Genomic DNA, 26,842 nt, shown 5'->3' with positions numbered 1-26,842 from the left:
TTATGGCTAAAAGTTGACAAGTTGCCTGTTTAGCTGCAGCGGCTGACTAGTGAGTAACTGTGCTAATTGATAACATGAAGAAAATGTCCTCATCACTGGGTCAGAGAGAAGAAAACTGTAACAAGTTGGGAGTAGAAGAGATAACAGGTTCTTTTATGCCCACAAAGTTAAAAAGATGTACAAGGAGTGAGATGACAGTAACCGTCTGTGCTTGGTAGATAGGTCAAAACGGGAAGAAAAGGTCCTGTATCCCCCCCAACCGCCATAACCAAGTCAGAAAGCTGGACAAAGAGAGAAAACTATGAATGGGATTAGTAGAGCGATAACACGAAGAAAGGTTCCTGTATCTCCACAATTGCTAGGTCAGAAAAGTGTATGAGGAGAGGTGACCATAACGTGCTGTAATTTGTAGAGGAATTATAATATGAAGAACAGTTCCTCTATCTCTCCAAGTCTTTGGAAAGCTGTACAGTGGGAGAGATGACAGTATTAGGGTAAGATTGGTAGGATGGAGTGATAACATGAAAAGTACCTGTATTCCTGGGCACATGAATGCTCTACAGGGGAAGAGGTGACAATGACAGGCTGCGGACATTCATCTTCCCTGAAGTAGATGCAGCTGCATTAAGTAGAACTTTTCATCCTGCTCCACAACTTTATACAAACGTGGCAGATTGAGCCTGGGATCATTAGAAAGCGAAGATCCTATGCTTAAAACGACACCAAAAGCAAAGTTCTACAATATAAGTCCTTGGCAAACAAGTCTCCTCACAGAAACGCCCACCCCCGACTCGGTTGTATGGACCTTCAGTGTGATACTGCTGCCTTGTACAAGTGTATCAACGGAAACGTATTAAAATAATTTATTTAAAAATAAAATGTACACTTCTTTCACATGATAAAACATAATTTACATATCACAAAAAAATAAAAAATAAAAACAGTACTTATACAAAAAAAAATCAAAGTTCTGTTTCTTTCAAAGCTCCTCAAGATCTGTAAGATCGACTGCTACTTTAATAAATATTGTGTCGTCTTTAATAAAGCAGGCATTCTTTGGATTCTCCATTTGGGTGTGCGAGACAAAGCGAGGACACCCGGACGCTATGTTGGTCTCTCCTTCAGGTCTTTTAAAGCTGCTACTATGAGGGTCAGCCTTGAAGACGTCTACGATATGGTTCTTTTTTCCACTTTGGTCAATCAGTATTAGGGTGACTTTTTGCTTAAATGGCCAGGACAGCAGTGAGTCAAACTCTCCTCTCATGACCACAAAATACAAAGATAAAAACGACCCCTTCCCTGAGCCATCACCGTTCAGGTAGGCACGAGCACAGAGGCGGTAACCACAGCGGCTGGTGTAGAAATGCTGACTGTAAATGGAGACCACACGACCTTCCACAGCCTCCTTCTTCTTTCTTTCATAGTCTGTGATCTTCCAGATGAGTTTCCCATTATAACAAGTACCTTCTAAAAGCCTAAAACGTTCCTCATTGCTACTTAGTTGAGCCTTATGGAAATTTATCTGGACATCATGTTTGCTGGATTGTCCTTCAAGAAAATCTGAAGAAAAAGGTAAAGATGTGAGAAGCAGTGGACTATGAAGACCTGTAACAAACTAGAAAATTGATACATCCAATAGAAAATTACAATAAATAAAGATTTCCACCCAAAAACATTGATTACTACTTATGGTCCCTCATAGTTCTTAGGGATGTTGTGGGCGTAATATAGGCAAAAGATCGGGCCATACTGCATCCATGTAAAACCAGCCTAAACTATCATTCTGACCACTGTACTGCAGTTATAGCTACATTGTGGTCCAAAGAGAAGACATCCTCCCTAAAGCTCAAGTGAACAGAACTTCGATCCCTAGAGAAGATCTGAACTTCCTGTGGTTCAACTGAAAGGTTTAGATCACCAGAGAAGACCTGGGCTGTCTGAGGTTCAAGGGAACAGAACTTACATCACCAGAGAAAATATGGACCTCCTGTAGTTCAAGTGAACCAACTTTAGATCACCAGAGAATACAGAAACTGTCTGAGGTTCAAGTGCACCGACCTTAGATCACCAGAGAAGACCCGAACCATCTGAGGTTCAAGTTAACAAACTTTAGCTCACCAGAAAAGATGGAGCTTCTAAGGTTCAGGAAAACTGAACTTATATCACTCTAGAACAGGGGTGTGTAATCTTTTCTTCTGCCAAGGGCCATTTGGATATTTATACCATCCTTCGGGGGCCGTACAAACTCTGCCCACAAAGTACATCTTGACTCTGGCACTGGTTTCATGACTTAATCTTTCATTGCATGCCCTTCAATGTTCAGTAGTGAACACTGCGTGTGTGTGCTAACAGAGCAAGAAGAAATTAATGAGATTGTGGCAATCAAAATACAGCTCCCTGCCCAAGAATGCGGTCCCTGAGAATCTGCTCGGGGGCCTGATAAAAGGTCATTGAGGGCCGTAAATGGCCCTGGGGCCTGAGGTTCCCCACCCCTGCTCTAGAAGACCTGACCCTCCTCTGGTTTAAGTGACCTGACCTTAGATCAATAAGCCCCAATTGCCTGTGGTTTAAGTAAACTGACCTCTGATTACCATAAAAGACCTGAACCCCATGTAGTTCAACTGCACTGAACTTGTATCACCATAGAATATATGGATTTCAGGCTTAGATAACCACTGAAGACTCGGATGACTCGGTTAAAGCGAACCAACTGTAGATCACCCTAGAAAACTTGGACTCCGGGTGGGTATAGCGAACCATACTTAGATCACCTAGTGGCCATGGTGCTGCTGTGTATGGAAAAAATAGGACTACATCCTCTTGACATTACAGAGGTCATCCTCATGTGACTCATAAAGTGGAACCATATTTTAACTTATTGGTAAGTTCATGCCGCTATCACAGGTTCCTCTGAAAAGCTCTGTACATGGACCCCATAATAGACAATTTGTCACGTGGCACATACCTAATTGGTCTCTATATCTTTCCATAGAAGACACCTTTTGTTTAATGCTCTCAATAGCCTCCATAAGTGGCCGGAGATCATGGCGATTCTGTTCTTCACTAATCAACTGCACCAGTTGCATGACCTGCTCCTCCAGCCATGCCGCCTTCTCCATATAACTGGCCAACGACTGAGGGTGGAATAAAGGGAAATGTGTAATTATGTATACGGAAAAGTAAAATGACGTGGGAAATAGAAAAGTCTGACGGTAGAAAGATAGATATTCTGAAGATGGATAGATGGACATAGTCCTCATAAATACTAGGTCAGGATCTTGCTCTTTACCTGGACACTGGTGAGGTGATTACCGTTACCTCCGAGCTGCACAAACTGGCGACATTCCTTTTCACACCATTTAACCGTATTTGAGAGTTGCAGGATTTTGCTTTCTTTTTGTTCCAAACTTTGCTTTAAATCAAACATCTAGAGACAAAAGGTAATAATTATACCAACGAGGGGGAAGACAATGAGGGTCCGCGTATCTATACAGCTCCCATTTTAGCAATATAAGTGCATATGTACAGTAGCTGGTTCTCCTGGTGGCAGCTGCCATAAGCTTTTACAAACTTGTTGGCTTTGCTGAAAGTCAGAAATGTTTTAAGGGTATGTGCCACATGGCGTCTCGTAGACACCGGCGAACCTGCGTAGTTTTTGAAGCAAAAGACGTTTCAGGAAAATGCCGGCGGGGTTTTTCTTTTCTGTCCTCTTTTGAGTCATTTTGCCAGCATCTTTTTTTCTTTTTTTTTTTTCTTTCTAAATTTTACATATACAACCCCTGGCAAAAATTATGGAATCACCGGCCTTGGAGGATGTTCATTCAGTTGTTTAATTTTGTAGAAAAAATGCAGATCACAGACATGGCGCAAAACTAAAGTCATTTCAAATGGCAACATTCTGGCTTTAAGAAACACTAAAAGAAATCAAGAACAAAAAATGTGGTAGTCAGTAATGGTTACTTTACTAAACCAAGCATGGGGGGAAAAATTATGGAATCACTCAATTCTGAGGAAAAAAATATGGAATCATGAAAATCAAACCAACAAAAAAACACTCCAACACATCACTAGTATTTTGTTGCCCCACCTCTGGCTTTTCTAACAGCTTGCAGTCTCTGAGGCAGGGACTTAATGAGTGTCACACAGGACTCTTCATCAATCTGGCTCCACCTTTCTCGGATTGCTGTCGCCAGATCAGCTGTGCAGGTTGGAGCCTTGTCATGGACCATTTTCTTCCACTTCCACCAAAGATTTTCAATTGGATTGAGATCCGGACTATTTGCAGGCCGTGACATTGACCTTATGTGTCTTTTTTCAAGGAATGTTTGCACAGTTTTTGCTCTATGGCAGGATGCATTATCATCTTGAAAAATGATTTCATCATCCCCAAAAATCCTTTCAATTGATGGGATAAGTGTCCAAAATATCAACATAAACTTGTGCATTTATTGAAGATGTAATGACAGCCATCTCCCCAGTGCCTTTACCTGACATGCAGCCCCATATCATCAATGACTGTGAAAATTTGCATGTTCTCTTCAGGCAGTCATCTTTATAAATCTCCCCGGAACGGCACCAAACAAAAGTTCCAGCATCATCACCTTGCCCAATGCAGATTTTGCGATTCATCACTGAATATGACTTTCATCCAGTCATCCACAGTCTACGATTGCTTTTCCTTAGCCCATTGTAACCTTGTTTTTTTCTGTTTAGTTGTTAATGATGGCTTTCGTTTAGCTTTCCTGTATATAAATCCCATTTCCTTTAGGCGGTTTCTTACAGTTCGGTCACAGACGTTGACTCCAGTTTCCTCCCATTCGTTCCTCATTTGCTTTGTTGTGCATTTCTTGTTTTGAAGACATATTGCTTTAAGGTTCCAGTCTTGATGCTTTGATGTCTTCCTTGGTCTACCAGTATGTTTGCCTTTAACAACCATCCCATGTTGTTTGTATTTGGTCCAGATTTTAGACACAGCTGACTGTGAACAACCAACATCTGATTCATGTCAGACCACTTGGTGCAACAGCTCCCTCCTTTTTAGATGCAGACTAACGAGCAGATCTAATTTGATGCAGGTGTTAGTTTTGGGAATGAAAATTTACAGGGTGATTCCATAATTTTTTCCCTCAAAATTGAGTGATTCCATAATTTTTTCCCTATGCTTGGTTTAAAAAAGTAACCACTACTGACTACCACATTTTTTGTTCTTGATTTCTTTTAGTGTTTCTTAAAGCCAGAAAGTTGCCATTTGAATTGACTTTAGTTTTGTGCCATGTCTGGGATCTGCTTTTTTTCTACAAAATTAAACAACTGAATGAACATCCTCCAAGGCCGGTGATTCCATAATTTTTGCCAGGGGTTGTAAAATAGTGGCAGCTTCCAAGTCAGGTCACTTCTTTTAGCTGTTTCACTGCTTTCGAAGTCCGAAGAGGCAAAAAGAAGTGACATAAGGTGGAACATGAGCAGAACAATTCTTTTTGACAATGCTATGCATTTTGTTAATTCTCGCGCTTTGTCAGGTGGGTTGCAGGAGGAACCCCCCTGAAAAAGACGCCGTGTACACGTGCCCATAGGCTAGTTTCATACAGCCGTACTACACAATTTAGGTGTGGGCTACGATGTACGCACTATGTGCGGGTCTCCTGACCCAACTGCACAGCATATATATTTATGAGGTTGTTGAGTTTGGGTCAGGAGACCCCCGGAGGCGGTCTGTATGTTGTGCTCCACAGTCAAACTTCACTTCGAGAAACTGTCAGACCATCTCAAAAAGGCAAAAATGTCCAAGGGCAAATTTTATCTGGATACGAAAGGTACACAAATAAAAGTCACAAATAAAACTAAAAACATTTAATTTGACCAAAATTAACCCGTTGTAATCTCCGCTAACCCACTTGTCAAATTTTCTGCTGGTCCTGCCAGGAGATGAGAAATGTAGACATATTAAAGGGAATGTGTCATCAGGAAATAACTTGTTGAGTGAGTTGACATTTTGTATTAAATGTATGTTTAGACATTTGTGGCACTTCTATATAGACTAGATGTGGGCACGATGCTATCGCATCGGGAGGGCAGTGACATCACAATGGGGGCAGCTCTGTGGCGCTGCCTGGGGTGGCGGCTGTCTCTCCCCCACCGTGCTCTGGTGCGGCGCCACCAGAGGGCCCCAGCACCCTATTTCCAGCACAGTCTGCAAGCCACGGGCTGTGACTGCACGGAGGTGGGTGGGCAGGCAGCGGCAGGTCCTGGCAGCGATCCGGTGGAGTGTCCTGGCGGGGGTCCAGCGTGGGTGTCCCTGCGCAAGGGCCTTGTACCCCCAGCGGGTGCCACATTGGAATACCTGCTGCTTTTACCTGCTTCTCAAGCTTTGTGTTCCTATTCAATACATAAAGCATATGGTCTCTCAGGAAGGTCTCTTCGTGGACTTTCAGTTTTCCTCTTTTTACCTACGGACAATAAAGCGCACAATTTGTGATGGCATATAAATGGGACCTTCAGCTGGATTTTTGCTGTTCCGCTGATTCTGGAACCATTTTTCTTTTTCTTCTGCGCCTCTCTGATCCAAAGTTATGACCCCCCCCCCAGTAACAATGGTGAAAATTTTCCATTCGACCAACTGGGAGTAATCCGCAAAATGCCTCGGTGGGCGTGGCTTTGTGTTGATTGGCCAGCATGAGAGAAGAAAAACCACGCCCACAAGGAAGCTCTGTGTATTATACACCCAATTGGTTATTTGCACCATTATTACCAGGGGGTATAACTTTGGAACAGAGGGGCACAGAAAAAAAAGAAAAACTTCCAGAATCAGCGAAAAAGCAGCAACTGGAAGAGACTCTCAGTTTAAATTAAGAAAAAAGCCTAGTGAAAGTTCCTCTTTAAGTTGCCAGCACTGGCTGACTTTATCAGAGGCCCTATAGATTACTTTGATTCAACAGATCATAATTTCACCAGATTGTCAAGGGTCCTTGGTCTCATGTTATTTTCCTGCAGCGGCCAATGCTGGTGAAATGGTGTATTACATGGCACGTCTCCAAATAAATGAGCGTCCACATAATAGATACTGTAGATGGTCACCCAGAATCAATCTCCAGATCTGGAGTCTATCTGTAGTGGATTTCTACTTTGGCTATAAATCAGGACTACCCATACATGTCACATTGACTAATGGTCCTAAAAAGGGCAAGATTGATCGAATTACCTTGATATAGCAGCCATAACTTGTATAGGGACATTCTACTTCAGCTTCCGGACATAGAAGCAGGTGGTCATTTACCTGGAAAATGAAATATGTAGTATTATAAAATAATTATTATTATTTCAAGATTGTTGTCAATTATGGCTAAAAATTCATAGCCACCGCACTTCACCGCCAGCCGCTATTCGAATACCATCCACACATGTATTTTTCTTTACCTTAGTCTTGATTAAACATATCCCCAAATAAATGTGGCAACATGATCCGTTTGGAAACCAAAAAAAAATTTTTTCAATAGCGTCAGGAGATGTTTATGCTATATGTGCCTGTATGCGGCCACCTGGTGGTTGCCATGTGAATTGCAGCCTATCTACAATTCATAGTAAAATTTTCAGAATGCTAAGGATGGACATAATTTTTTTTTTTTTTAGGAAGCGGACCATGCTTCTGCACAAGTTTTGTACAAAAGGATGCATTTTTTTTTCAGCGTATGTATAAATATGGTGATGATGTCCATGTAAATGGTACAGTCAGTGCTTACCTCCTCCCTTGGACAACTTTTGCCGCAGTTGTTGAGACATGAGACTGGATATAATGGGCAATACTTCTGTGTGTGAATCTGGAAGAGATCAATACTGAGATGACTCATGTATCATCCACTAATCCTATAAATGGTAGCAAAAAGCAAACAAACAGTAAACAGTATACAGGAGTTCACATCCTGTGACATTATGTGTCTTTTATGCAGGGGGTCAGAAACCTGCGGCACTCCAGCTGTTGTGAAACTACAACTCCCAGCATGTCGTAGGTGGTAACAGGACAATATAAACCCTTTCTCACGGGCTGGGCTTCATAGGAAATTTCTTCTATATAATGCAGTAATATAGAATAGAGCAGGTTCAATTTCGCTAAGGGCACGTAAAAAAAAAAAATAAAATTAAGAAAAATGTATAAAAAATCTAATCAAATATTCAAGTTTAAATCACCCCCCACTCTCTTTCCCAGGTGAAAAATAAAAAATAAACATATTTGTAAAAGTCCGATCTATCAAAATGTGAAATTATTTAAACCGTACAGAAAATAAATAAAATCAAAAAGCCAAAATTGCCATCTGCCTTTCATCACATCATCCCTAAAAAAAGAAAAAAAAAATGCAAATAAAAATTACTCTGGTCAGGACGGGGTTAAATCTGTGCTCTATCCTGACACCTGATATTTCAATATTTACCTTGTGTTTATAAAATATCTTTCCTGTGTCACAGTGGTCCAGCACAGTCCTGATATTTTATTATTTAGGACCTACAAGAGGCGGCCGTGGCATCTGACATTATCTTTAGCGTTCAGAATTCTCAAAGGATTCTAGAGTTTTCAGTGGAGATTCCCATTAAAGGCCATGTAAAAAAATTTGTCTTCAGTTTGCGCCCCCTAGTGGCGGCTTTGTTCTGCAGAAATGTTTGCCATTCTTTGATACAAAATCTCAGCTCTGACCTCAGTATTACAGTAAAGGATTACATGAATCAGGGTCAAGCAGCAATCCCCTCGTCGTTCATTACCTGCAGATCGATGGAAGTCATGCTTTTATTGCAGAAGGCGCAGGTTTCGTCTCTCTGTTCGCACTGAGAGGTCACGTGATTGTCCAGGTCCTTTCGGATCACTTTGTCGTGACAGCCGGCGTTGGTGCACGTGATCGTTTCATAGAGACACTGTCCAAGATGATCCTGGTGTAAGATTAGAGAGCTCATGTATATCATTTATATGGATGGAATACAGCTGCACATCACCCCCAGAGGGAGCTCCCTCTTCAAAATGTCAATCTACGGGCAAATACAAGTGGGTTTGCAAATCACTAGACTCAGCAGATACCCTATAGGGTATCATCGCTGTGGCCAATGACTCTCTGCTGAATTTTTGTTACCTTGCAGACTTAAACGTAATCGGTCAGCAGGTTTTTGCCATTTAATCTGAGAGCAGCATGATGTAGGGGCAGAGAGCGTGATTCCAGGGATGTATCACTTACTAGGCTTTGTGCTGCTGTCACACCGCACCCTGGTTTTTGATTGTCTTTGCTTTCTACGGATGTTGGGTAATATTTACCTGCTGCATTATGTACCGGCACACTTGGATTTTGAGGCTAGTTTTCTACTCCTTGGTTTATACTTCGATTGCGGTGGCAATGTATACGGGTGTATGAGCGCATATATACCTTAGTAACATCTGAGCTGTGCCTTTGCATATATTAGAAGGAACAAGGGTGTTTTCAGCCACCTAAACCCCCCCACTATGCAGGTATCTCCCCACCAAGAGCCCTCAGGGACGTCTGTTTGGTCAAAAAAAGGTCAATCTTGTAAATTCCCCAGCTGCCATATGACAAATGAAATTAGTCTTCGGTAACCCACAGCCTGACCCTAGTGGTGGCTGTAGGCAGCCAGAACTTCAATATTTAATGCAAACCACGGGGTATGATTGAGAGGGAAGCTGAGTTTTACAATATATAAGTTGAAATAAAGTTCAACTTTTCTCGCTAACTCACCAGACAGGTTTATTTTAATTTTGCGTGAAAAAGATTTATAGCCAAATAACAGATAACTGTATCTCTGAAGCCTACATGGCCAAAATAGCAAAGTCTCGTACCTGAAACCTCCCCAGTGACACCTTCACATCACAGTCCGGGGCATTTCTGCAATATACCAGTAGATTTAGGACTTCTCTTTTACAGCAATTGTCTTTAAATATCTAGAAAGGATCATAGGGTTATATTCACAAGGCCGCGGTAACAATCTACGATCGTGTTCATTGCTATGAGGCTGACAGTGAAGCATGGTGGAGGCAACGTTATGCTTTGGGGCTGTTCTTCAATTGAATTGTACAGATAATGGAATGCATTAAAGGAGGAAAAATATTGGAAATGATTCTTCTTGAAATGACAAAAGCAAAGCATTTTAACAGGGGTGTGCAGACTTTTTTGTAACCATTGTACAAACGATATGATACACTTTATTGATCCCAAAGGAAATTGCAGCACATGGGGGAGAGGGGGGGATAATTGATATGGACAGGGGCATATCTGATTCTTTTATGTTCTAGGATTAGATAGATATATAATAGATAGATGATGGATAGATAATAGTGAGATATATAATAGATAGATGATTGATAGATAGATAGATAATAGAAGATAGATAGATAATAGATAGATGATCGATAGACAGATAATAGATGATAGATAGATCGATAGATAATCTGCCAGAGTAAAAAAAAATTTTTAAGTATTTGAAATCTCAAACCACAATAAATGTCTATGCATAGAACAGTAAACCCACATATAAATATCACTCTGCAAAGTGAAAACCTCAGGCCAAAGAATGAATCTAACTCCAGGAAACTCACTGATGTTCAATGCTGAGAAACAAATACTTTATACAAACCAATGACCATGAGGTCGTCATCCTGCGGATCAGAAACTCGCACATGACTGTATGTAAGATGTGATTGTGTGTAAGGCTCTGTTCACACGTCCAGGTGTCATCCATTTGAAATGGAGAGGAGGCAAATGGAAGACATCTTATGACACTTGTGTTCCCAGATTGGGGCTTGAACTAGAATATTTAACTTTTCCAAAACAGATCCAAAAAAACAGCAATGACTACTGGACATGTGGTCATGCAAATTTGTCTCACTGATTACTTACAGCAATTAAAGGGTTCATGCCAGTGTGTCTGCTGGTCTAGAGCAATAAAAGGTTAATGCAGTGTGGCAAACACTGGATATTCCGGCCCCCCATTAAAGTGAATGGGATTCGAGTTCGGGTATTGGTACCCGAACCTGAACTTTTTGTAACAGTAACCATCCATGTGTTCGCCCATCTCTAGTCTCTAGTGGTCTTCAACAGGGCATAGTTAATGCAATGATATCTCTTGGTCTAAAGCAGTTAAATGTTTAATGTTATAATCCCTGGTGGATGACCTTGGAAGAGTTAATCTAGTGGGCTGCAATACCAGACATAATCTATGGACAGGTTTGGTTCTGGAAGAAAGCAGCCATACTTTTGTGATCCTGTTCAAACCCCTTACAGGGTTACAATTGAACGAAATCTCTGGATCAAGTCATGCGTATTATATAAATATAAATCAAGAAAAAAGGGCAGCACTACCAAGATAATATAGTAGGTGCAAAACCTATTCAGCAGCGTCCAAACAGCCAAATTAACAAAAGGAAAAAAATAGGCAGCACTCAAATTAAATGTGAAAACGGTGGATACTTTACTGATCCCCGGGTGGCAACGTTTCAACGGTGACCCGTCTTTGTCAAGCCTCTCTGATAGGGGAACATCTACGAGATATCGCAAATGAAAGGGACACCTCTATAGCTAATCATGTGAATAAGTACCATCAGGGCGACCCTAAGACAATTACATCTAAGGGGATAGATAAAATCAACCCACCCGTACGCGGCGGCAACTGGGACCAAATGATCCTCCAAAAAGAGACAAAATGGATCTTTTGGCTGCAAACTATACAATCCAAAGGGCCTTAATGACCAACTTTCCTTTGCTTCTTTTATTTAGTGTAGGGTCTAGTGGGGCCATTAGAGAGGGATAGCCGCCGATGAGTGGGGACGCCGTTTGCGCAGGTTTCTAGGGTGCCCATATAGTATCTTTCCCTTTTTCACCCTTCGGCGTTCTTTGTACCCATGTTGTATGAGAAAGTCGGTTGGTTAAAAACACATCATGATTTATACAAATTTGATTCCTTAAACATGCATGAATGTAGATCTTTAAATTATTCGAGGGAGTGTATTATTTTAAAAAAAAATGCAATCAAACTAAAGGAACAAAAAGCGCAATAGGGTCTTATCCGGGTTATTGTTGGAAGAATAAATTAGAATCTACTCACCCTTTCCAGGAGAGGTTCAGGCATATAAGATCCGTAGTCAGCTTGCTGCACGTCCAAAGGTCAACTCTGTGACCGTAAAACTTCAGATTCTTTGGAGTAAATTCATGGACTTCAGTGCCCTGCTAGACAAATTCACTTATCCAGGTTATGAGAAAGATTAACCGTTTATTTCCCAACGCGTTTCAAAGTGTATACCACTTCTTCATCAGGGGATGACATATCATCCCCTGATGAAGAAGTGGTATACACTTTGAAACGCGTTGGGAAATAAACGGTTAATCTTTCTCATAACCTGGATAAGTGAATTTGTCTAGCAGCGCACTGAAGTCCATGAATTTACTCCAAAGAATTTTTTAAAAAAAGGCATATGCACGCATGATGCCATTCTGGATATAAAACGGCCACCTGATATACATGGCAACTTTGGCCCCCATCGACTCCCCTGATGAGCTATAACGAAACGCGTCGGGAGAAGGGGTATCGTATTCACCATTCATGGGGTTGGAAGCATACCCGATTAGAATCCCGCAATTTGGTGAGACCGTTCTTTTTGCATACATGCTATGAGAATTTTGTGTCATGGAAAATACCTCAAATAGAAAGATGAGGTGTGCAATGATATAATGAGGTTATATGCATTTATTTGTAAAAAATAATTCCTCAACTGAGGAGATATGCACTGATCTGTTAAATCTAATACCTCAAATGTGACGCGAATGAAGCACGTCATGAACACACGTGCATTTATGGGTATAAGTGAAGCCTGCAGTGAATACATAACTGAGGTCTATAAAGCTGGTCTGTGGTAATATTCCACTAATTTATGTCAGTGGGCTATCAGGGGTTTGTTTAAATGGGATATGATTATACCCTATATGCCGACAAAATACCACGAGATGAGTATATTTGGATATGCCGGATGTGAGCCTGAATTAGTTGGCATTTTGTTTGTTCATTAGACACTCATTCTCGTTGGATATCACTGACTGATGGCCTGGTGGACAATTTGCAATAGCTACTATTAGGGTATTATATTTTTTTGGGGGGTTATTTGAGGCAGTTATTCTGCCTAAGGCCATATATATAGTGTCCGTTTGGATATATGATTGAAGGACACTTTCAATCACGGAATTGTTGATTGAGGTTGTGTATACCAGTTTTTCTTGTTGTGTGTTGTCCTATGTGAGCACCTTGCGCTTTTGTAGATTTGATAAATTTTGAAATAAAAGTTATATTTTATTCCTATCCAATTGCTGATGTTCTATTAAGAGGAGTGGCTATACCAGTGCTACTTAGTTTTTATAAAACTGTGCAGTGGTCTCTTAATTTTTGCCAGAGCAGTATATTTGGCTGCTTCCTCTTCTATGAAACTTGGGACAGTGGTGATTTGTGATAGGCTTTACAGTAAATTTCCAGGATGGGAGATTTGCCCGTAAATCCATCTGGAAGGAAGACAGGGAAGTGATTCAGGACACCATTAAATCTCCATCAGGGCTGCAGTCACTTTTTAGACTGCAAGACCTGCTCCCCTGCCCACTATCACAGAGAACCTGCAAGTCCTGATTTCCCTGCCAAGTAATAAAGCCTGTGAGTCATGCTTTCACCACCCACTAACAGACACAGCATGTGAGTCCTGCCTATAAATAGAGAGATCCTGTGAGTCCTGCTTTCCCTGACCAGTAACAGAGAGAGCCTGTGAGTCCTTCTCTCCCCACTCACTAACAGAAGGAGCCTGTGAGTCTTGCTTTCTCTGCCGGGAAACAAAGAGAGTGTGAGTCATGCCTTCTCTGCCCAGTAATAGGACAAACCTGTTAGTCTTGCTTTCCCTGCCCAATAATGGAGCCTGTGAGTCCTGCTTTCCCACCCACTAACAGACAGAGCCTCTGAGTCCTGCCTAGTAACAGAGAGAGCCTGTGAGTCCTTCTTTCTCCACCGAGAAACAGAGAGCCTGTGAGTCATGCTTTCACTACCCAGTAACAGAGCGAACCTGTGAATCTTGCTTTCCCTGACCAGTAAGAGCCTGTGAGTCCCCTTTTCCCCAGCCACTAACAAACAGAGCCTGTGATTCCTGCTTTCCCTGTCTAGAAATAGAGAGAGCCTGTGAGTCCTGCCTTCCCTGCCCAGTAATAGACAGAACATGTGAGTCATGCTTTCCCTGACCTCTAACAGAGATTGCCTGTGAGTCCTGCCTTCCCTGCTCAGTAATAGAGAGCTATATGGTGTAGTAGAAAAACAAGGAACCACTAGGCACTGCTCGAAAAAAATTATGGCTGATAGCTAGATATTAGAAATACGATCACTTTATTGAGGTTACATGTTTCAGCACAGTACAGACACAAATGGGAGGGATGTGATGTCAAAGGTCATGAATAAGTTAATGAATATGACCTATGATCTGCCGATTTTGCAAGTTTTCCCACCTACAAAGAGTGCAGAGGTCTATAGTTTTTACCAACCAGTAAGAATTCTGGCTCTCACAGACCTGTTAGTTTTTCTTTAAGAAGCCCTCTGACTCATATTCGTTACCTGTATTAATTGCACCTGTTTGATCTCATTACCTGTACAAAAGACACCTGTCCACACACTCAATCACACTCCAACCTCTCCACCATGGCCAAGACCAAAGAGCTGTTTAAGGACACCATGGACCAAATTGTAGACCTGCACTAGGCTGAGTTGGGCTACAGGACAGTAGGCAAGCAGCTTGGTGAGAAGGCAACAACTGTTGGCACAATTATTAAAAAAGAGGGAAGAAACACAAGATGACTGTCAAATTTCCTTGATCTGGGGCTCCATGCAAGATCTCGCCTCGTGAGGTAAGGATGATTTTGAGAAAGGTCTGGAATCAGCCCACAACTACACGGGAGGACCTGGTCAATGACCTGAAAAGAGCTGGGACCACAGTCTCAATCATTACCGTTAGTAACACACTACGCCATCAAGGATTAAAATGTTGCAGGGCACGCAAGGTCCCCCTGTTCATGCCAGCACTTGTCCAGGCCTGTTTGAAGCTCGCCAATGACCCTCTGGATGATCCAGAGGAAGCATGGGAGAAGGTCATGTGGTCAGATGAGACCAAAATAGAACTTTTTGGTATCTACTCCAATCGCCGTGTTTGGAGGAACAAGAAGGATAGGTACAAACCCAAGAACAACATCCCAACCATCAAGCATAGTGGGGGCAACATACTTTGGGGGTGCTTTTCTGCAAAGGAGACAAGATGAGTGCACCGTATTGAAGGGAGGATGGATGGGGTCATGTATCGCAAGATACGGGCCAACAACCTCCTTTCATCAGTAAGAGCATTGAAGATGGGTCGTGGCTGGTTCCAGCATGACAATGACCCAAAACACACAGCCAGGGCAGCTAAGGAGTGGCTCCGTAAGAAGCATTTTAAGGTCCTGGAGTGGCCTAGCCAGTCTCCTTACCTGAACTCAAAAGAAAATCTTTGGAGGGAGCTGAAACTCAATGTTGACACAACAGTCACGAAACCTGAGAGATCTGGAGAGGATCTGTATGGAGGAGTGGGCCATAAACCCTGCTGCAGTGTGTGCAAACTAGGTCAAGAATTACAGGAAACGTCTGAACTCTGTAATTGCAAACAAAGGTTTCTGTACCAAATATTAAGTTCTGTTTTCTATTGTATCAAATACTTATTTCACGCAATAAAATGCAAATTAATTATGTAAAAATCAACTATGCGATTTTCTGGATTTTTTTTTTTAAATTCTGGCTCTCGCAGTTGAAGTGTACCTACAATAAATATTACAGACCTCTCCATTCTTTGTAGGTGGGAAAACGTGAAAAATCGGCAGTGTGTCAAATACTTCTTTTTTCCACTGTCTAGTTACTGTATGTATCTGAACCTCTAATAATAATAATAATAATCTTTATATAGCGCCAACATATTCCGCAGCGCTTTACAGTTTAACAGTTTCAAAACAAGTCATAAGTAACAACATTAACAATACAATAATTAAAGCAAAATAAGACGACCCTGCTCGTGGGAGCTTACAATCTACAATGAGGTGGGGGAGATACAGAGTACAGGGGTGTATTTACAATGATGTATTTACAATGATGGTCCAGCCATCTTGAGGGAGTGAAGGATGGATGGAGATAGTGAATGGGCTACACACACACCCTTAGGGTACCGTTACACCTAGCGATGCACCAGCGATCCCGACCAGCGATATGACGCGGTCAGGATCGCTGGTGCATCGCTAAGTGGTCGCTAGTGAGCTGCCACACAGGCAGATCTCACTAGCGGCATCGCTGGGGACGGGGGTCGCTACTTACCTGTCAGACGCGGCGATCCTGACGTCCTCCCACCCGGCTCCACGCATCGCTCGTCGGCGCCACAGGAAGTGGCCAACGAGGAATGGCTCAGGAGCTTCTCGCGCGATCAGCGATAACCAGTGGGGGAGCCGGTCGGAGGTAATATCGCTGCAATGTCACAAAATCGGTGACTTTACAGCGATATTGCTAGCGATATCGCAGTGTGTAACGTGGGCTTTACACATAGAATGACTTTGATTAGTGAATGTGATAGGCCGCTCTGAACAAATGTGTTTTGAGGGAGCGCCTAAAACTGTGCAAATTGTAGTTAGTTCTAATTTCTTGGGGTAGAGCATTCCAGAGGATAGGAGCAGCACGGGAGAAGTCTTGGAGTCGGGAGTGGGAGGTACGGATTAGTGCAGAGGTTAGTCGAAAGTCGTTTGCAGAGCGCAGGATCGGCTAGGCCAATAGACAGAAATGAGGGAGGAGATGTAGGGGGGTGCCGCACCGTGGAGAGCTTTGTGGGTGAGAACAAGTACTTTGAATTGGATCCTATAATGAATGGGAAGCCAGTGTAATGGACGACCCTGGCTGCTGCATTAAGTAAGGACTGGAGAGGGGATAGTCGAGTGACGGGGAGGCCAATTAATAGAGCGTTGCAGTAATCCAGGCGGGAAGTGGATCAATGCTACAGTGAGGGTTTTTGTTGTTTCCATGGTGAGAAAAGGGCGAATTCTAGAGATGTTCTTTAGATGTAAGCGGCAAGAGCAGGCAAGAGATTGTATATGGGATGTGAAGGAGAGATTGGTGTCAAACATAACACCCAGACAGCGCGCCTGCTGCAGGGGTGTTATTGTGGTGCCAGTCACGGAGAGGTAAATGTCAGATTTAGGGAGGTTAGTAGTCGGCGGGAGCAGAAGAAGTTCAGTTTTGGAGAGGTTGAGTTTAAGATAGAGAGTGGACATGATCTTCATTTATATGGCCTTGATGAAGACACCTGGACAGTGCTGAAGAACATAGCCTCAATAAAGCTACTGTACCTCTACCCACAAGCTGTAATTTTTTCTAGCACTGCCCATGGTTCCTTGTTTTTTTCTACATCTTGTGACAGTTTTTGTAGTTGCCATTGTGCATAACCGGCACAAGGAGGAACAGCAGCTGATCCACGCTTTACAAGTTCTCAGAGTTGTACCTGTTATAAGCACATCTCACAAAGGTGAACAGACCCCTAATATGGGGCACAACACTATCTGGTCATTTCATGTTTACCTGGCTTTAGGTTCTTTTGTGCCATAGTAGAAGGAATTTTGGACAGCTGGGTGCCAGATTAATGGACGATTTGCGTAATAAAAGACTGGTTTTTCTTACCTCTTGTATTTTAATATTTTCTTTGTCCATCGGACACTGAGGAATTTCATACAACTCTCTGCAAAAAAGGGATGATGGAGTATGTGTCAGCCACAATTACAAATATTTATACTGGATTCCTATGCACATTCTGTATATAGAATCAGATATGATCAGAAACGTAGGGTCCATTTAATCTGAGCAAAATACAGGTAAGGCCTCATTCTAACATCCATTTTTGACAGATAGAATATGCTGCTGTTCACATGTCCAGGTTTTTCATTGTTTTCATTGCTACGTATGAGATTTCTTATATAGGTTGTACATCCAGGAGATTTTAAAAGTACATATGCAGGAGCATACTAAGGACTTCAATAATCCTGAAGCACGTTAAGGCCCTGTGCACACGGTGCGGATTCTGCTGCAGAACTGCAGGTGATGTACAGTACCATTAAAGACTATGAAAAATAAAAACCCGCTGTGCACATGCTGCGTTTTTTTCCGCGCGGTTTTCGTGCGGCAAAAAAAAAAGCAGCATGTGACTTCTTTTGTGCAGTTTTCCAACTACTCCACTATAGGAGTCCGCAGGTGGAAAGCCGCACAAAAACCGCAAAAAAGAGGAAGAAATCCGCAGGAAAAATGCAGGTCATTTGACCTGCGGATTTCGTGAATTCTGCACAGAAAATGCAAGCACAGAATACGCACCGTGTGCACATAGCCTAACAGAGTCCATTTTGGGGACCTTATGAGAATGTCCTTTCAGGCTAATGAAAGGGTCGATAGACCCCTCTGTGGCGGGAGCTGGAGGCATGCATTACTTCGTAGAGACATATTTTGGTTTTAGCCATAGGTCAGCTTTAATTTTCCTGTATTGAGCATTTTTCTCATTTTTGTTGTTGTTCCTTTTGAGGCTTTTAAGTACCGTATATCTAATCATGCACATAGCTAGTACCAAGGTGTATTCCACTAAGTACCTATGTTATGTACATGTACTATCACTATTTATTTACTTACTGCAGGGTATTCGCTCATTGTTTTTATCCTTGCGTCTTTCATTACTGCTATACAGACAGTTCTTAGAAATTTACGATTTTTAGTTTACATTTTGATAAAATTTGTCTAAGCCGATTAGTCTAAGGGCCCCGTCACACATGGCGACTCACCAGCGATCCCAACAACGATATCAACTTGTCAGGATCGCTGCTGGTGAGTCGCTACATGATCGCTGGTGAGCTGCCAAACAGGCAGCTTCACCAGCGATCAGCGACGGCGAGCACGCACGTCGCTGTGTACCTTAGAGACCAGTGCACTGGTGCAGGGAGCTGGCAACCAAGGTAAACAGCGGGTTTCTAAGCGCCGTGCGCGCTTACAAACCCGCTGTGTACCTTGGTTACAAGCTCCTGCTCGCTGATCGCTGGTCTCCCACCTACCACACGCAGCGATGCGTGCTGGCCAGCGGGAGACCAGCGATCAAAAAAATGTCCACCCCTTTCCACAACGATCAGCGATACCCGGCAGGGGGGCCGGTCGCTGATCGCTGTCACACACAGCGATCTCGCTGGAGAGATCGCTGTTGCGTCACAAAACTTGTGACTCAGCAGCGATCTCGCTAGCGAGATCGCTGTGTGTGACGGGGGATTAAGAGTGTTTTAATTAGAGTTGTAGCCTGCCTGCATTTTAACCCCTTCATGACCAGAGGTATTTTCGATTTTGCTTTTTTTTTTCGTTTTTTTGGCTTCTCTTCTTCCCAGAGCTACAACTTTTTTATTTTTTTCATCAACATGGCCGTGTGAGGGCTTGTTTTTTTTGCGGGACGAGTTGTACTTTTGAACAACATCATTGGTTTTAACATATCGTGTACTGGAAAACGGGAAAAAAAATTTCAAGTGCGGTGAAATTGCCAAAAAAAGTGCAATCCCATAGTTGTTTTTTTTGTTTTGCTTCTTTACTATGTTCACTAAATGCTAAAACTGACCTGCCATTATGATTCTCCAGATCATTACGAGTTCATAGACACCAAACATGTCTAGGTTCTTTTTTATTTAAGCGGTAAAAAAAAATTCCAAACTTTGTTTAAAAAAAAAATTGCGCAATTTTCCGCCCCACCGTAGTGTCTCCATTTTTTGTGACCTCGGGTTGGGTGATGGCTTATTTTTTGTGTGCCGAGCTGACATTTTTTTTATACCATTTTGGTGCACATATGATCTTTTGTTCACCATTTATTACGAGTACATTTTAATGTAATTTCGTGGCGACCAAAAAAACGTAATTTTGGCGTTTTGACTTTTTTTCTCACTACGCCGTTTATCGATCAGGTTAATCCTTTTTTCTATTAATAGATCGGGTGATTCTGAACATGGCGATACCAAATAGGTGTATGTTTGATTTTTTTATTGTTTTATTTTGAATGGGGCAAAAGGGAGTGAATTTAGCTTTTTTTTTTTTCTTTAATACTTTTATATTTTACATTTTTTTTTTTTTTTTTTTACATGCTTCGCTTCAATTGTCTCCATGGGAGTCTAGAAGCTGCCATAACCCGATCGGCTCTGCTACATACAGGCGATGATCAGATCACCTGTATGTAGCAGAATTACTCACTTGCTATGAGTGCCGACCACCAGACGGCGCTCATAGCAAGCCAGCATTGCCAACCATAGAGGTCTGCAGGAGACCTATGGTTGTCATGCCAACCCATCGGTGACCCGCGATCACGTGACGATGAGCGAATTTCCAGCACGATTGCCGGAAATGCATGTTAAATGCCACTGTCAGAGTTTGACAGCGGCATTTAACGAGTTCATAGCTGTGGCTGGATCGTGATTCCACCCGGGGCTGCTCTGGGCACATGTCAGCTGTTCAAAGCAGCTGACATGTGCTGGGAAAGATGTGGGCTCACTACCGGAGCCCACATCAAAGGGAGGGTGTCTGACATCGGCATACTATTACGCCTGATGTCGGAAAGAGGTTAAACTTGTAGCCTAGATCTGGAGAGGTAATTCTGATAGTGTAAGTTCCCATCTAAAGAGGTTGTTTTATTGCTGGCAGATGGGCTCACACAATTTGATAAAAATTTGCACTGAGAATCTCAATTTTACAATACAGTCTACATAGCAGTAATGCAGTTCCAAGTTCATATATTCAATGCTTTCAGCTATTTTAGTCCGCTCACAATGCGCTTACATCTGTTTGTTAGAACTCAAGGGGCTGTGATCAAGAGTGGGACAGAACTGTAGCATCCTAACATGGTAATTTGCTGTTAAGTTCTTTTATAACGAATAATATCCTCATCTGACCAGAAATCTTAGAAAGATCTAATGCATGAGGACCGCTCCATCATAACAGTTAATCCTGAGCTACTTGGTTCATGAACTATAGTCAGAGCAGTAAGACAGAATTAAAGTGAACCTGTCAGCAGGATTTTGCTCAGTAAACTACAGGCATTGTCAAGTTGGCAGTGTTACACTGATTAAATTGATACCTGGGGTGAATAAATCCGTCATGTGGTTCTTGTGTAATCAGTGTTAGAACTTTTCAGCTAATGATATGCACGTGCTCCGGGGCAGAGTCTTATCTTCCTGCTCTAGGTCAGAAAAACCTAGGAAAGACCTACCCACAGTCCACCCCGAAGCACAAACAGTCTGTCACTCTCTGTCTCTATGATAAGAAACATGCTTGTGCTTCGGGGCAGCCTGTGGTCAGGTCTTTCATTGGTTTCTCTGGCTTAGAGCAGGAAGATAAGACGCTGCCTACAGTCCCGCCCCAGAGCACAGGCATCTCATTAGCTGAAAACTTCTAACACTGATTACACAAGAACCACAAGACGGATTTCTTCACCCCAGGTATCATTTTAATCAGTGTGACAGCGCCAACCTGACAATGTCTGTAGTTTACTTAGCAAAATTCTGATGACAGATTCTCTTTAAGTATATAGTGTATGTGAGCCTAACAAAGCAAATCTGTACTAGTCAGTGTGTGGCGATGATGGTATTGCAATGGTGTCCATAGGTGCGCGTCACCCAATATCTGCCTGAGTCTTCAGATAATGTCACGATAATGATATACTGTAGTCAGATATGTGGTTAGTGCAGCACATGCTACAAAAGCCGTACGGCACTCACTTCAGGCTCAGCATACATTTCTCACAGAAACGGTGACCGCATCCTGTTTGATGAGGATTGTGAAGAACCAGATGGCAGCTTGCACACTTGTAGCGCTCCTGCAGCGTTTCCACAAACACATATTCCTGCTTCGGCTCAAAGTCAAGTGACAATCCCGCGCTGGAGTTCTGCCTGCCGAATTTTTCTGGATGCAATGTAATGTCGGCACAATCCATGTTTGAGCTGGAACAAAGCCAATAAAGAATGAAATATGGAGGAATATTCCTGGAAGTGAAAGAATAAATACAGGAAATGTTGTGGTGTGGAGTCTCACCCAGCGCTGCAGAAGACAAGGTCCCCCTTAACAAGTGTTTAGCACCTTTGATCAGGGTCCTTCACGACTGCAGTAATGTCGGTCGCTTGCGCGGTAAAGTCAAGTCCCAGCGAGACATCAAAATGGCTCAAAATAATAAAAAAAATTATACTAACCTTCACTGCTTCCCATAGGTCCTATTGCGTGGGGCCGGGGCTTACCCATTACTTTCCTGCCTTCAGTTGCATAGGTATCAGAATGTATTCATTTGGAGTACAGATGATGGCAGTGATGGATCGGTGCATGTCTCCTCCTCTGAGTATCATACTTGTCAGAACAGTCTCCTGCAGCAGCTTATCCCCAGAGTAAGGGCTCATTCGGTTTTTCCTCGTACGAGTGCAATCTGTGGTTTTCAAGGATAACCTTGTATCTATGATATTCTATGGGGCTGGGCACATATCCAATTTTTTGTTTAAAAAAAATGTTTGATTTTGATTCACCTCTTAGTTCAAAATTGGCAATGCAAGTCAGTGGGTCCATGAACACAGACTGCCAGAAAAGAGAAGGTGGAGACACTTTTTTTCTCGACGTACAAGAAACACTGATGACCCTTGGACCCAACCCTAAAAAGAATAATTGGTCCATTTTTCTCGTAGGTGGAAAATACTGAATGAGCCCATAGTGAAATACAGGTGCTGAGCTGACCCTTCCACTGCCATTTTCTGTACTCCAAATGATTACGTGCTGGGGAAAAGACGGAATTTGGAAGCCACTTACATAAAAACATTTTTTAACAGGAACGAAGACAAATCCCCTAATAAAGTGACTTGCAAAGTTTCAGAGCTTTCCAAACTGGACAAAACTGTTAAAAAATAAAAATGTTTACTTATACTTTCAATGCATTTAGATAAGAAATTGGAGAAGATTGTCCCCTTTCAGAAAACTTTTCCCTATTTGCACAGTTCATTGTTAAAAAACAAGCTCAGCCTTACTCACCCTCTGTGGATCCAGCGCTGAGTCTCCTCTGCTGCCTGTCTCCTTTGTTTGCGCGTAGCGGTGACATCACGTCCACATCACTGCAGCCAATCACTGAGCGCAGCAGCTCAGAGCAGCTTGTGCGGTCTGCATGGACAGAGATGCTGCGCTCAGTGATTGGCTGCAGTGATGTCGAAACAAGCCAAACAAGAGAGACTAAGGTAGTGGCGGAGACTCAGCCCTGGACCCTGGGAGGGTAAATGAAACACAGTTTGGTTTTCTTACAACAAACTAAGCTTATGGGAAAAAAGTTTTCTGCAAGGAAACAACCCATTTAAGGAAAATCTAAATAAAAACAATTACATAAAAACTTGAGGCAGGGTGTTATCTAATATTGTAAAGGCGCTTGTACACCAATTAAAATGACACCTTTATTGTAGTGGTCCAATGTTCCAGTCATAAGAGGGCAGACGTCATATGCAAATCAGGATGGAAGTGCACTGGGGGCGTGTCAGAAGCAGTGCAAGTGCAGTAACATCCCCAGTGCAGTTCCACCACCTATTTACAATTGACGTCTATGCAGGATTTCTCATGGCTGTCACATCGGATATCTACAACAAAGGCATAATCTATATTTGGGGGGGGGGGGGGGGGGCGCGCCTATACGGCCATATCACATCTTCAATATGTAAAAACATTCTCACAGGTTCCCTTTAAGTGCCTACAGCTAAAACCTTTGCATAAAACATCACTGTGTGTATATGAAATCAGACACATAGAGAGGTACAGTATGGATCCACAGACTTTTGGAAGCACGTTTGAAAGAAGTACCTTCATTTTTATATGTGACGCTGTATCTTTAAAGCAAAGCTATCATCAGAAAATTACCTATTTTTTAAATCACGTTTTTGTGTTATATGCATTTAAATATATATATATATATATATATATATATATATATATATATATTGCTAATTTTTTTTTCTACTAATGATCATTATTAAAAATAACAAAATTAGTAATCTTGCCATTTTCAAGAAGAGTTTACAGCAGGCTCTTTATCATCAGAGGCAGGATTACAATGACTGGTAACACCTCTATAGACAGCTAATAACACATGATCTACCAATCACAATAAGTGATGTCACAGCTCACCTCCTCCCCCTCCCTTCCCAATGACCTTTTTACACGCTCATTAGATGCTTCAATACAAAAGATCAGGTTCTGTTCATTGCTGCTAATATAATGTGCATTTTCTAAAACAACAGGAAATTAGAGTCTAAAAAAAACCCCAGTGGTCAGGATGAAAATTGCAAATTTTTTTTTTTTCAATTTTTTTAATACAAATTGTGATATGGGAAAAAAAACATTGCCAAAAATTGCAAAAACAAAAAAGCAAAAAAAATCATTTAACCTAAAAATCTAATTTAAATAACGAGTCCTTTTTTTCTTTCTTTAATGTCTTTTCCAGGCTGTTACCACTAGTAAATTAAGATGCCCTATGTGACGTTTATATGACAATGATAGCATCTGAAACTGTCCGTATATATGAATGAGGCCGGAGTCACACTACAGCGAGATACGGCCGAGTCTCGCAGGTTAAAACCAAGCTCTGGCACCGGCACTCCGGAGCGGAGCGTGCAGCTCCATGTATTGCTGTGCGGCTGCACGCTCCGCTCCGGAGTGCCGGCGCCAGAGCTTGGTTTTAACCTGCAAGACTCGGCCGTATCTCGCTGTGTGTGATCCCGGCCTGAGTCTGTAACTTGACTGATTTAGAGCTCGTGCGGATGAGGGACCTGATAAAACATTGGATTAGACTCGGACTAATGTTATTCTATGGAGCCGTGCACATGTCCGATGTTTTCCTTTGACAGAGTCTGTCCGAGGAAGAATCGCTGCATGTCCGAGTTTGATCTGATATTTGGATCGCAGTCAGCCATGCAAGTCAGTGAGTCCATGGAAACTATCGGTCTGCACTCAGATACCATCTGAGTGCAGTCCGATTTCCACGCACTGACAAAATGGAGAAGATGTAGACATTTTTTCTCTCTATCTTCTCCTCATGTGATAGAATCCGATAACAATCTGACCATACTCTGACCAGACATTTTCAACACCTGCTTTAAAACATCAGCCTCTCATGAACCAAAGTATGTACAGTCACAATTTCAGTATGGTCGTGGTCGACCATCTCTTTTACAGGTTACTGTAATTTTATATAGTATAGTAGTATATGGTATCACAGCAAGCAAATCAACTTGTATATTTTTTATTTATGTTGAATCTATTTTTAGTGAAAGAAAGATCAAATAGACAGACAGAGTAAAGAAAATAAACATACAAAATGGTAAAGATAGTACATCATCTGAACAATTTCACATTATAACAATCCCTTATAACTCTATCACATCTGCTTAAGGTAAAGTTTCGCATCTTCCCAATAGAATGCATGTTGAGTGTACCCAGATCCACTGTCACTACCCGAGTTCCACCCGAATGATTGGCCCTTAGTATTAATTAACCCCGCTATATGGGTTGCATTAAACATTCTGCTTACATGAAGTGGTGCAGCCAGGGGAGTAAACCTTCCTCTCATTATCTTAACTCTTAGTACCATAGATGGGCAGGAACAGTGTAGTAGCGGTCGTTCGAAATATCTTTTACATTTCTCAGTGGGGGTGTGTTATAGAAAGAAGGAGAGAGAAAGAAAGATAAAAAAAGAGGGAGAAGAAAGAACACAAAAATTATAATTGGAACGTTTAGGGGTAGTAAAGAAGGGAGAATGTGGGAGGAAGGGGAGAAAGAGGGGAATTAGGCGCTAGACTCCCGAACCGGCCCCTAAGAAGCCTCCTCAGCCAGTTGAGGCAGCCCAGCAGTTTCTTTGAACAAGATCCATGGATGCCAAGTTCGAATCAAGCGGGAGTTGTCCCCCTCCATCTCGGCCATCAGCTCTTCCATTCGGAAAATTTCTGCAAATTCTGACACCCATTCCGCCATGGTTGGCGGTGATGTTGCCCTCCAATGGCGTGGGATTACCATACGTGCTGCAGTTATACAAAATCTGAGAATGCTCCGTTTCTGAGCTGATATGGAGCCTGGGAGGATCGAGAGGATGGCGACTTGTGGGGAAGGGGGGACATCATCACCAGTAATTGTTTGATAAGCCAGAAACACTCTCTTCCAGAAGGGTTGTATCGCGGAGCACTGCCACCATATATGGTATAATGTGCCCCTCTCAGTTCCACACCGCCAACAAGTGTCCTCCACCGACGGAAAGATAGACTTTAATCTAACGGGGGACAGATACCACCTGGTCAGTATCTTAAAATTTTTCTCCTGTGCGCCCCCCGGCCGGGGACATTTTGTGTGTGAATAGGTAGGCTTTGTTAAGATCCTCTACTGAGAATCTACATCCCATCTCCTCCTCCCATGCCCGGATATAGCTCGGGATCGTCTCCGAGTTCTCAACATGGAGCTCTCTATATAATAGAGAGATCAAGTGGGAAGGGGATTCTTGTTACTGTAATAAGTTTTCCAGTCTTGTCTCGGGGAGGCGAGATGTACGACCAGCTATGTGGCTCTGAACAAACGACCTCAACTGATTATATTCCATCCAAGAGAGCCTCTCAGTGGGAAACTGATCTTGTAGAGACCCCAAAGATGGAATATCTCTTCCCACCAGTACTTGTCCCAAGAGTAAATCAGAACTAATATGCCAGCCCAAGAAGCGGTCCCTGAAACGTCC

The 26,842-nt window shown here is 42.4% G+C and overlaps 1 protein-coding gene across 2 annotated transcripts in view; it reads right to left on the bottom strand.

Annotated features, from left to right (window-relative positions):
* Window positions 1-847: 847 nt before the first annotated feature.
* The window catches only part of TRAF5 (TNF receptor associated factor 5), a 59,334-nt gene continuing 33,339 nt past the window's right edge, over window positions 848-26,842 (bottom strand). Inside the window, exons 2-11 of one of the 2 annotated variants that reach the window (XM_073553408.1) lie at window positions 21,831-22,052; window positions 17,734-17,791; window positions 9,827-9,928; window positions 8,749-8,913; window positions 7,737-7,814; window positions 7,199-7,273; window positions 6,354-6,446; window positions 3,290-3,427; window positions 2,966-3,134; window positions 848-1,560 (exon numbers count right to left, since the gene is read on the bottom strand). In XM_073553408.1, the coding sequence (XP_073409509.1) occupies window positions 980-1,560; window positions 2,966-3,134; window positions 3,290-3,427; window positions 6,354-6,446; window positions 7,199-7,273; window positions 7,737-7,814; window positions 8,749-8,913; window positions 9,827-9,928; window positions 17,734-17,791; window positions 21,831-22,045 (1,674 nt within the window). In that variant the 5' untranslated portion in view covers window positions 22,046-22,052 and the 3' untranslated portion in view covers window positions 848-979. Of the gene's footprint in view, window positions 1,561-2,965; window positions 3,135-3,289; window positions 3,428-6,353; window positions 6,447-7,198; window positions 7,274-7,736; window positions 7,815-8,748; window positions 8,914-9,826; window positions 9,929-17,733; window positions 17,792-21,830; window positions 22,053-26,842 lie in introns of those variants that run through there. The other variant, XM_073553409.1, reaches the window with a different exon arrangement.

The sequence above is a fragment of the Dendrobates tinctorius genome, unplaced genomic scaffold (genome assembly GCF_039654945.1).
Source record: "Dendrobates tinctorius isolate UK_male_01 unplaced genomic scaffold, ASM3965494v1 ptg000201l, whole genome shotgun sequence".
NCBI lineage: Eukaryota > Metazoa > Chordata > Amphibia > Anura > Dendrobatidae > Dendrobates > Dendrobates tinctorius.
This window is presented reverse-complemented; position numbering and strand designations above follow the sequence as displayed.